This window comes from Bison bison, unplaced genomic scaffold, assembly GCF_000754665.1.
Source record: "Bison bison bison isolate TAMUID 2011002044 unplaced genomic scaffold, Bison_UMD1.0 scf7180017864456, whole genome shotgun sequence".
In the NCBI taxonomy this organism is placed as follows: domain Eukaryota; kingdom Metazoa; phylum Chordata; class Mammalia; order Artiodactyla; family Bovidae; genus Bison; species Bison bison.
This window is the reverse complement of record NW_011495018.1, coordinates 7,819,350-7,831,410: the sequence shown is the minus strand read 5'-3', so window position 1 is coordinate 7,831,410 and position 12,061 is coordinate 7,819,350. Positions and strand designations below refer to the sequence as shown.

At 47.6% G+C, this 12,061-nt stretch overlaps 1 protein-coding gene across 1 annotated transcript in view; it reads right to left on the bottom strand.

Moving 5' to 3' along the window:
* The window catches only part of CPXM2 (carboxypeptidase X (M14 family), member 2), a 206,882-nt gene that overhangs the window by 142,380 nt on the left and 52,441 nt on the right, over positions 1 to 12,061 (bottom strand). Inside the window, exons 4-5 of the mRNA XM_010859573.1 lie at positions 11,207 to 11,324; positions 6,422 to 6,534 (exon numbers count right to left, since the gene is read on the bottom strand). Of these exons, the coding sequence (XP_010857875.1) occupies positions 6,422 to 6,534; positions 11,207 to 11,324 (231 nt within the window). The remainder of the gene's footprint in view (positions 1 to 6,421; positions 6,535 to 11,206; positions 11,325 to 12,061) is intronic.

Below are 12,061 nucleotides of genomic sequence, written 5' to 3'. Positions count from 1 at the left end.
AATAAAGCAGAAATAGATGTTTTTTTGGAACTCTCTTGCTTTTTCGAAGATCCAGCAGATGTTGGCAATTTGGTCTCTGGTTCCTCTGCCTTTTCTAAAACCAGCTTGAACATCTGAAAGTTCACGGTTCACGTATTGCTGAAGCCTGGCTTGGATAATTTTGAGCATTACTTTACTAGCATGTGAAAGGGATGCAATTGTGCGGTAGTTTGACAGAGTCTTTAAACTCTTTATAAACTGGTAATTATTAAAATCTTATTTTGCATATTCCACAGACACAATAGAGTACAAGAAAGACAGAAAATTCTCAATAAGTCTTTGCTGCATGACTTATCCTGGCTGAGGGCCTTTCATGGCATTGGGAAAGAGTGCTTCTTTCTGAGACCTTTCTGTTCTTAACCTAATAAAGCATTTATTTAACTTAAGTCTAAGACCCTAACAAAGGGCTATTATCATCTCCCAATAGTGTAAGCAGAGCTCAGTAAAGTGCTAACTTATCTTGGATATTTGCCAAGCTATAAGAGCAACCCTTCCAGCTGGGTGTAATAGCTGGAGCAAATTTGGAAATCAAAATGGCAGCTCAGGATTCCTTCTGTTCTCTGAATTCTTCAAATGGTATTTTGTTTGATTTTTTAGGTCAACTCATTGCTTGCTTCAGCTGGGAATCTGTTATGTGTATTTCTGTTAAGCAAGGTAAGCCAATGTTTATTCATTCATTCATTCCTGAGACTCAGGATTCTGCTAAGCCAATTTCTGTCCCACAACATAAATCCGTACTTGTCAAATAATCCTCAAACACCTTACAGAGCTAATCATTTTTCAAATATTTATGAACCCCACAGAGAAGATTTATATGTTAAGCTGCTTGACAAGGAACAATAAGAGTATACAGGTCCAGAGAACATTCTGTTGAAGCAAATGTTGTCAACACATCAATACTTTTACAGCATTTTCATAACGAACTTTCACACCTGCTCATTTCCCTAATTATCCCCGAGACGTTTACACTCAGAGAGAATGAAAATGAAATTGTTTTTTTTTTTTAAGATCAGTAATTTGAAAAAGTATCCGCTATATAAAGAAAAATACACGTTCAGGCACAGTCATTGCTAAAAATATAGTCTCAAGATAGCTGCTCACAAAGAGAGATACTAAGTTGTTATGGCAACGATGATTATAATTACAAAGCTGGAGGGTTTTTCCTGCTCATTACTCTGTTGAGATGTGGTGGTTTCGATGCCAGTGTCCTTTGTAATGTCCTCAGTCTCATTACTGCATAATTACCCATTTCATACTTAATTTTCAACATGCTTGTTCTCACTCTTAGGCTCTAGATTCGGCGTCTTTTGATAAGCCTTATTCTGAGCTCATGGTTCCTCCTCCCCTCTCTGCTCAGTTTCTCTCTTCAGTACTGCCTTTGCTTTGTGATTTCAGCTTTAGTTTGACCTGGGGAAACTTGCCTTGGCTTGAGATATTCCACTTGTAAGCATTAAGATGCTGTTGTCAAAACTGTTAAGAAATCATGCCAACAGACACCTGGGGAGACATTGAACTCAGATTAGTCAGAGGCTGCTCAGCATTCCTGGAGATTCAGCATTTCTTGGTCAGCTACTACGTACAGGACAATATGTTAGATATGACACCTCTGACCTTTGTGAGGGTTTCACTGTTAGTGTATCCCCTCCCATCTCCATCCCTCTTGGTGAGTCTCTGGTCTGGTGGTCCTTTGTCTGCATCCTGCTGGAGTGAGCTCCTTGCCCTCTGATTTCTGATTGGTTATGGTCAGTGAAAGGTGTCAGCAGGAGATAGGAGGATGGGAGAGAGAGAGATGTAGGTACTTCTCCCCCCCACCCTTCCACATCCCTCCCCACTTTGGTCCCAGGGGTGCAATTGGTAGCTGCATCTTTGTGTTGCCTGGAAGCCTCTTCCTCTGCTCCTGTTCTGCAAGCTGATGGGCAGTAATGACTTCCTGTAGATCTAAGCCTGCTCCCACTAGTCTCTGGCCCATCACATGGTCCACAATGCACTTAGGCACAGGCCCCTGGTGCTGGTCACAAAGGATTCTTGGGGTGGCTTCGGCCACTAGCACATCTTTAGCCCCACCTTCCAGTGGAATTGCTTAGGATCTAAATTCCTCAAATTTGGAAATTCTGGAGCTGCTCCTATGGTCACCTAAAGTATGAAACCTTAAAGAGAAAGAGCATTAATCTCTGCGGAATCACTAATTGCATGAAAGGGCGCTCACTGGGGACTGTGGTTAAGATTCTGTGCTTCCACTGCAGGGGGCGCGGGTTTGATCCCTCATTGGGAAACTAAGATCCCGCATACCACACAGCCAGAGAAAAGGAAAGAGAGGGATGCTCAAAGTTGTTAGTAATCAGAGGAACAGAAATTTAAATGATGAGGCATCCACTGGCAGCTATTAGCGGCACAGAAATGAGAAAGCCAGAGAGTGCCAAGTGCTGGTGATGACGCAAGGTTATAAGACCCCCTCCCCAGCTTTGCAGGTGGGCATGGGGGCAGGTGACCTCCATCTGGAAGGCAGACTCATTTTCCCTGATGCATTCCTAATGAACTCGTGCCCACCGTGCCTGTGTTGTTTATTTGTACAAGAGAAGACATTAAAGATTATGGACCCAATGGAAAAGAAAAATTTATCTGGGAAGTGTTTTTTTAAATCCCTAAAATGCTTGTACCAACAGAGAACACTGTATTAACCAAGATGCAGATTACAGAAACAATGTCTACCTTGCCATTTGAACACAGAATACCAGCTTAACTGGTTTTTTTCTTTTCCACCAAATTGAATAAACCAATCAATTATATGGCACCATCTTCTAGAGTCAGCCAAAATTAATGATTTGGTAATGCCAATTAATCTTTTATTCTTCCATAACTTTCTAGTGACTTTTAGGGAGTAATAGATATAGGAATAGGGCAATATTCCTATAAAATAATATTCCTAAAAAATAAAAAGTGTTTGTAATATATACCCTTTTGCCATGCAGAGACTGTATTATATAAGTAACCCTGAACAATAAAAAAAAAAAAAGTAGATCCTGTTCTCAAGCTACAGTAACCTGATTGAGATCACAACACTGATCATATATCCAAAGAAGAGCAGAGTAGTTTTTTTTTTTATTATTATTATTCAGTTTAATTACATCTACCCTTAAGGGCACAATCAGGAAACACAGTTTTTTAAAAAATCTTAGCGCATTCCTTCACACCTGGGTTTCACTGATGACTCAACCCAAGCTGTAAATCACATGCTGAAAGGCAGAGTGCTTTAGAGGGGCTCAGGCGTAAAGGATGGAGCTCCTGGGAGCCATGAACACTTCTTTCCCTTCCCCTCAGCACGTTTTCTCCTCCATGTGGAAAGGAGGGTAAGTCGTCACATCCAGTTGTAAAGTCTGTAGCTAAGAATCCATTTCTACTTCTAAGAAGGTTGAAAATCCGATGCTTTGTGCATCCAGCCAAAATTGGCAGCCGCTGTAACGACCTGGATAAAATTCTTAAATCTCTTTTAAAACCAAGCTTCCAAAGTCCAGTGGATAAAACAGAAAGCCTGTTTGTTTATTGTTTCCATTCTCCATCCCAGGGGGTGAGGGCTGTTCAGTATTCAAGTGTTTAAATTTCATATGTATAAACAGCCTCCAAACATGATTACCTGTCCAGGAGAGGCCCATCCGAGGACCTGCAGCCCGGGGCACTAATAGGTAACCCATCAGAGGCAGACCAACCTGGGCCTGAGGTCCTGGCTCACCCTGAGTCTACGCCTCACTAGCTGGAGCAGGGGCTGACTGTGCCATCCTGGCCTCAGTTTATGCATCTGTGAAGTGGGAGAATCTGATCCTGACCTAATAGAGAATCGTGGTGAGACTTTAATAATATGATGCACATAACTGCTTAGCTTGAAGCTTGGCATGTAGTAGGTGCTAAGGGAGGGTAAGCTGCTGCTCTTAGTTGCTGTGTTTATCTTGTCGTATTGGACATGGCGCATGCTCATCACTGTCTAATGGAGAAAGGAGACCCCATACCGTACACTCCATCTTTCCTGGTGTGATCCTCCCTCTGACTTTTGCACAGATTTTGCCACCACCTGGATGCTCTCTGGCCCTTCCTTTCCTGGAAAACTGTTTGTACTCCAAGATCCCCTCCTGGGGAAGCCCTCCCTGACTGCAGGTCCTCTCCCCTCCAGCCAGGCTCGCACAGCACCCTCCACGTGGCTCCCACGACCCTCAGGCAGTTGCGAGTTACCCACTGCCCAACGAGCTCCTCTAAGGAGAGGGCGCAGAAAGCACTTGGCTTGTCTCCCACACGCAGAAGGTGCCTGGTACTTGCTGGCTGCATGTCTATATGAAAAGCTCTTAGCAGCATAAAAAGCCTGCTTGTCCTCTGGGTCCCCTTCAGTACCTGTCCCAGTGCCTGGAGTACTGGAGGTGCTCAGTAAGCAGTCATGCAATGAAATCGACTCTCGAAATTCATATCATCTGGACTGCATTTTTCTCCGAGTGGCCCATCCAGCCTTCCAGTGCAGCCTGGTACCTGAGACACCCACCTATCCTTTACCATCTTTGCCACCTTTGTGCCACCCAGCCCTCTGGTCCTCCGCTGACGTGGGTGAAGCCCTCCTAGGGGTGGGTGTGCCCATGTGAGGAAGAAAACCCTGATACTTCTGCAAGACCAGAGACCAGGGAACCCTCCTCCCTGTCTCCCAGGGATGGAGCTCAGGGGCTGGGGGAGAGGCTTTGCTGTGTACAGAGAGCACTCCCCAGCTGTCCCGGCCACTTTAAATTTTACAAGGGATCTTGTTCTCGAAGGAGGAAGGAAGGAAAAGCCAGAGCCAAAGCAATAAAATTTTTAAACACCCCAGAGATCCAAATTAAACAAGGTTTGCCAGACACAGCTACAGCTTGACAAAAATAGGAGATTTTAGGCCTCTGACATGGGTTAGCCTGGCCAGACCTGTCCATCGCCCATTGATTCTCACACAGTTAGAGGAGCTTCATGAGTTTGTCCCATCTCAGCTAAAGCGGCTCTCAGCTACTTCTTTGTAAAAAAAAAGTTAACAAGGCTTATAAAGTGAAATAAAAATAGCATAGCAATTAAAATCAACGTACAAGCTTTTCTTCTTCAAATGAAACCTTTACAGATATTAGTCGTATAAATGAATTCCCTTTCAGCCTTTAGGTCTTGGTTAAATGTCACTTGCTCAGGGAGCCTGTCCTGGAAAATTCAGTCTCATGGAGGACTTCTCCCCTCATTTCCTTCTTTTCCTTCACGGCACCCAGAACACCTTGTCACTGTTTTCTGATGGCTCTGGTTCTTGAGTCAGTAAGAGAGAGGCTGACTGAGAAAGTGCACCCTGGATCAGTGGACATAGGAGACGTGGGTTCAGTCCCTGGATCAGGAAGGTCCCCTGGAAGAGGAAATGGCAACCCACTCCAGTAATCTTGCCAAGATAATCCCATGGACAGAGGAGCCTGGTGGGCTACAGTCCATGGGCTTGCAAAGAGACAGACATATCTGAGTGACAGAACACACAGACATACAGACACACACACACATATAACTGAATCTCGTTTCAGCACACCTGAACCATCATGAATCAATTATATACTTCAATTGAAAATGTATAAAGAAATAAGGGTGGTGGGGGAGGGTTGGATTGGGAGTCTGGAATTAGCAGATGCAAACTATTATATATAGAATGGATAAACAACAAGATCCTGCTGTATATATAGCACAGGAGACCACATACAATATCCTGTCATAAACCATAATGGAAAAGAATTTTTAAATTATAAACAAATCAAATTAAATAAAAATAGGGCCCACCTCACAGATCTGTGAGGAGTAAATGAGTTAATTGGTGTAAAGTGCTGAGTTTAGGGTCTCACCGTGGGAAGGATTAGATTATGTCCTTGTCACCCCCACTGTTAGCCTCTCGGTTTCTATTCACTAAGGGAGAGAGGCTTTCAGGCTTCCTGGTTGCCCCCAGGTCTAATCTGCTTCTCGTCTGCCCTGGCCATCGCATCTGGCTCCTCCCTTCCACCCAGCGACCCCCTCCCCCGTACCTGTGAACTCCAGTGTCACCATCACAGCCCCTCCTGCCCAGTGAGCTCCCTGATTTCACCCCCACCCTGCCTACCACCCTCAGCCTCTCCCCACTCCATCCTCCATCCATCCGGCTTTGAGACTTCTCTCCCTGAAACTCAAATTTCCCCACCTTCTCAGCCAGCAGACAAACTCACACCCTCTGGTACTTCCCGGCCATTCACAGGACAGTGCCCAAACCCCAGGGTCCGTGTGCACCCGGCCACCTCCCAACACCCCCCTACTTTCCATCCCACCAGCGATGTCCAGATACAGAAATGAGGTCACATCATCCCCAAGGTTCCCCCCCATTCCTGCTCACCCACGTCCCCAGCCAGGAACCATGTCACCAACTGCAGGAAGTGTCCCCCAGCCAGCCCCTCCACCTGCTCTCGCTCCAGACTCCCACATCCCCACATTTCATTCCAGAAGTCTCTTCAAAAATGTGGAAGAAAAGGGGAACATGGACAAGAGCATGGACTTATCTCATTTAACTCTACTGAGCCTCAGTTTCCTCATCTGTAAAATGGGACAGTCATGCCTACCTAGCTCAGAAGAGAGCTGGAATAAAGATGCTTCATACCCTAGAAATCCCACAGAAATGTCAGGCCGGTGCCAAGACAAGGCTCTCATCCCTCCTGCCTGCCCGCAGTAGCCCTCCACACTCCAGCAGATGTAGCAGCTCTTAAACCAAGCAGCTAAGGATCCTGAGGGGTCTGTCAGATTGCCTCTCTCCAAACATTCCCGATATAAATCATGTCAGCCTCCCTCAGCTGTCTCTGAGCCTCTGGGCCCATGTGCATGATTTCAAAATTGTCCAAATTAAATCCAGAAACTCCAATACTTCATAAAAGTCACACTGCAAATACCCCTCCATGGATGCCAAACCCCCCAAAATACTACTAAATAAATACTACATTTTGTGCCACGGGCACTGAATTTCCCCCAGCTTTGTTCCCTCAAAGACTGGGGCTCTTCCAAAGATAAGAAATCTCTGCAGGAAACCTCTCACATTTCCCTCAGAATTCAATCCATTCCCGAGCATTTTCTAGAAGGAGAGCGCGAAGCAGGGTCCCAAACCAGCAAGAGCCAGAATGATGAAAGGAACCCCAAATGGTGCTGGGGGGGCAGAGCTAACGTGGCGGCCTCCCCTGCAACAACTAGCCCTTGTTTTCTACTGGAAGTTTCCGACTGCCCAGCAGCTGCCGGATGGAAGTCTGCTAACCATCTGGGGCTCACCAGCAGGATTTATGAGTTTCTGCCCCGGCAAGTTCAGCACAGTGAACTTCATGCTGAGAGACACCTGTGAGAAGCCCTAGAAAGGTGTGTGCATGCGTGTGCTTGTGTGTTCCAAACAGCTGGACTTCCAGAGGGGAGGGCTCCCCTCTGTGTTGAGTGTTTACAGGAGGCAGCCCAGACGAGGTCGGATACCTGTTCCCTCTGCCAAAATGATTTGCTAATGTAATTAACATTCGGGCTGAAACTGAAGATGGTGGTTCAAATCACAATGACTATTTTTAGATGCCTCCTAATGGAAAACTCTTTTCCTTTCAAACCATCAGCTTTTCTATCATTAGCACAGAGGCTATTATTCAAGTCAGATCTTTTCTTTCTCTTCAAATCTCTGTGTTTTATATGATGTTATTATCAAAATGCTCTTACTTGGGATTGACAAGACTCTGAGCAAGTCACGTTACCCAGGCAGGTGTGAGCAGGGTACCTGCAGTGTCCTTGGCCACCGCACGCAGCAGAGGGAGGCCAGTGTCACCACCACAAGCCCCTTGGCCCCACCCCATGGCCCACCTTGACCCTGCTGACGATCACAGGGTGACTTGGAGCCATCCCTGTGCTTTTGTCTGTTAGGATCTCCTTGGAAGAAAAGCTATGACCAACTTAGACAGCGTATTAAAAAGCAGAGACCTTACTTTGCTGACAAAGGCCCATATAGTCAAAGCTATGGTGTTTCTAGTAGTCAAGTATGGATGTGAGAGTTGGACCATAAAGAAAGCTGAGCGCCGAAGAACTGATGGTTTTCAACTGTGGTGTTGGAGAAGACTCTTGAGAGTCCCTTGGACTGCAAGGAGATCCAACCAGTCAATCCTAAAGGAAATCAGTCCTGAATATTCATTGGAAGGACTAATGCTGAAGCTGAAGCTCCAATACTTTGGCCACCTGATGTGGCCTCATGGGAAAAGACTCTGAAGCTGGGAAAGATTGAAGGCGGGAGGAGAAGCGGACCACAGAGGATGAGATGGTTGGATGGCATCACCAACTCGATGGACATGAGTTTCAGTAGGCTCCAGGAGTTGGTGATGGACCGGGAAGCCTGGCCTGTTGAAGTCCATGGGGTTGCAAAGAGTCAGACAGGACTGAGCAACTGAACTGAATTGAAGCATCCCTGAGAGCACTGACATAACTGGAAAAGGAATTTTTAAACTTTCTTCCACTGTTCCAGTGATCACCCCATAGATACTCTCCCATAGGTTCATTCTTGCACTCAGAAATAGTTCGTGAGTGTTGGCTTGGTGCTGAGGCGGCTTGGACCCTGGAAGAGTTTAGGGCAAGGGGCACCCCAACCCCTCCTCACTGCCTGAGAATTTATGTTCCAGAGGGGAAAGGGGTAATGTCAGTAAACCAAAACATCAACAGAACACACAGCTTTGGGTAAATACTTTAAAAAGAAAAAGAAGGGAGAGAGAAAATGAAAGGTAGGATGGGTAATGAATAAAGGAAGAAAAGAGGGCGGAGAGGGTAAGGGAAGCCCAGGTGCTCCAACAGGTAGAAAAGGAATGAGTCCAGTCTGGGATGAGACTGGGTGGGGAAGCCCTCACTGAGAAGTCTCAGGCCCACCAAGCACGTCTGCCCGAGGCGCCAGGGACACTGCAGGGGGACCAGGCAACCGAGTAGAGTCTTCCAGAACAGCTGGAGTCCAGCAAAATCCATCCCACCCAAATTCTGTCTCTATAAATTCAGACTGCAGTCCACACTAGGCTCAACTTTTTTTTTAAAGACCATCTTTTGCTAAAGTACTGAATCTGTGCTGAAGAAAGTGACTCACTGGTGCCGTGCCCAGAGAGCAGCGGTGTAATTTACATTCTGTGCTGCTACACTGGATAGAGCGAAGCCTGTGGACCCACCACTTGCTGCCTTTCCCCAGCCATTCACTTGGTTCTAAAATGCCTTGGTCCGGGGCTGTTTGGATCTGATGAGGTTTAATTGCTGGGTTATTCAAAGCCCCCAGAATATTTCTCTTCCCAATCGCATGTTATGAAATCTCTGCTGACACATCCCCAAATGCAGAGGTTGACGGTCAGTCTCTGATGTCTATAGCATGACTCAAGTGGAAATCCAGTAAAAGCTCCCCATGGAACAGCTTTCAGCAAAGCATCTAATTTCATTTAGAGTCAGCCAAAAAGGCCAAGCACAAGCCACTGATTTTGCCAGTCTTCTCTCCACGCCCCTCCCCCTCCCCCTGCCCCGAGCTATCTGATCATGGCGGGAGTAGGGGTGGGGGGGAGTGGGGAATGTGGACCTTTCTCCTTGTCCAGGGATGGTACCACCCAGGAGGGCCATGGGGAGGTCAGTAGACAGGACCATCTCAGACCCACTCTGCAGACCAGCCTGCAGTGCCTGGTGGGTCTCTGAGAACTGTATCCCATGAGCTCAACCCCGCCACATTGGCCCAACCACACAATTGAGCCCCTGCCTTGGGAGAGTTCTTTGACTCCACTTCCCTCTGTGCATCCATGGCTTTGGATGTGGGGTTCCTCTTAGTGACTGATGAAGACCATGAGCTCTTACCCTCAAAGAGCCCTCCAGCGTCATCTCAGCATTAATCAAAACTGACCCACTCCCCGCCCCATAGGTTCTGGAGATTGGCCCCCTGGCCCCCAGCCCCTGCCTCACCTCAGAGCCAGGCCCGCAGGTGGGGGCACTCTCGCAGCTCCCTGATTCCACAGGCTCCGGAATTTTGCATCTCAACAGGCCTCCCGGAAGTGCCCACCAGATACAAGCACTGGTTTGGCTCAGGAGAGTCAGTGACAAATATTAGAGGAAATGGCCTAGACTGTGACAGATGCAAGGCTCGGGTACCCACGCTTCTCATCCACCAAAGCTCGACGCTCTGACTCACCACGGGCCTTGTGTTAGTTTCCTGGGGCTTCAGCTACAAAGTACCACAAACTGGATGACTTCAAACACGTTGAGTTTACCCTCTCACAGATCCAGAAGCCAGAGTCTGGGACCAGGGTGTCCCTGGGCCACGGCCCCTCCAGGCACTCCAGGGGAGGGCGCCCTCTTGCCTCTTACAGTGTCTGCAGCCCCAGGTGCTCTTGGCTGGGGCTCGGCCCCCCAGCCTCAGCCTCCACTTCACATCACCATCTGTACCTCTGTGCTTTCACATCCCATTCTCCATGAGTCCGTTGCTGCTGCTGCTGCTGCTAAGTCACTTCAGTCGTGTCCAACTCTGTGCGACCCCATAGACGGCAGCCCACCAGGCTCCCCCATCCCTGGGATTCTCCAGGCAAGAACACTGGAGTGGGTTGCCATTTCCTTCTCCAATGCATGAAAGTGAAAAGTGAAAGTGAAGTCACTCAGTCGTGTCTGACTCTTAGGGACCCCATGGGATTACAGCCCGCAAGGCTCCTCTGTCCATGGGATTTTCCAGGCAAGAGTACTGGAGTGGGGTGCCATTGCCTTCTCCACCATGAGTGCGTATCTGTGTCTAAATCCCCCTTATCTTACAAGGACTGCATTTATTTGTGCTGGGTGGAAGCCCATGCTAATGACCTCCCCTTAACTAGATTAAAGCTGCAGAGACCCTATTTCCAAATAAGGTCGCATTCATAGATACTGGGTGTGAGGCCTTCAGCATACCTTTTGAAGGGACACAATCCAACCCATAAGAGATCTGGATGACTTTTTCCCCTTGATATTTACCTAGCTGGGTGACTTTTTCATGTATTAATGCATTGAACAAGTATCTACTGAGCACCTACTGTGTTCCAGGCATCATGCTACTTGATAGGGCCTCTTGGCTTCCAGGCCTCTCAGTCCAGTGGACAAGGGAGCAGATAATGGAGGTGAAGTGTAACTCGGGGACACTCACTGGGGGCAGGGCAGCTCCTGCGCCAGGCAGGGCTCCTCTCCCAGTCCTGGAGCATCGAAGCCACTTCTCAGGAAGAGATGATGGCTCTGAGAACTGGGGCAGATTCTGGCTCCCCAGTCTGAGAGGTCCAGGAAGGAGGAGTCTCAAGAGCCCAGAAATGGGAGAAGCTTAGAGTCTTTAGCTTATGATTTTTCCAGTAATCATGTATGTGGATCCATCCAGTAGTCATGGATGTGAGAGTTGGACTATAAAGAAAGCTGAGCGCCAAAGAATTGATGCTTTTGAACTGTGGTGTTGGAGAAGACTCTTGAGAGTCCCTTGGACTGGCAAGGAGATCCAACCAGTCTATCCTAAAGGATATCAGTCCTGAATATTCATTGGAAGGACTGATGCTGAAGCTGAAGCTCCAATACTTTGGTTACCTGATGCAAAGAACTGACTCATTTAAAAAGACCCTGATGCTGGGAAAGATTGCAGGTGGAAGAAGGGGACGACAGAGGATGAGATGGTTGGATGGCATCACCAACTCAATGGACATGAGTTTGAGTAGACTCTGGAAGTTGGTGAAGGACAGGGAGGGCTGGCATGCTGCAGTCCATGGGTTAGCAAAGAGTCCGACAGGACTGAGTGACTGAACTGAACTAGCATCTTTAGGAGACTCAGGGCAGATGGGAAGGCTGAAACAGAGGTGGAGAGCAGGGAGGCTGCGGAGATGCTTGGCGAGCAATTCTAATTCTGAGGTGCTCATGTTCACTATAGCAGGGCTCCCAGAGCCTCGGATAACAGGGACCACTATCGCCCACTTGCTGTGGGCAAGCTCTGCAGCCACTGCCTCCTGGGCCCCCCCCCCCGACC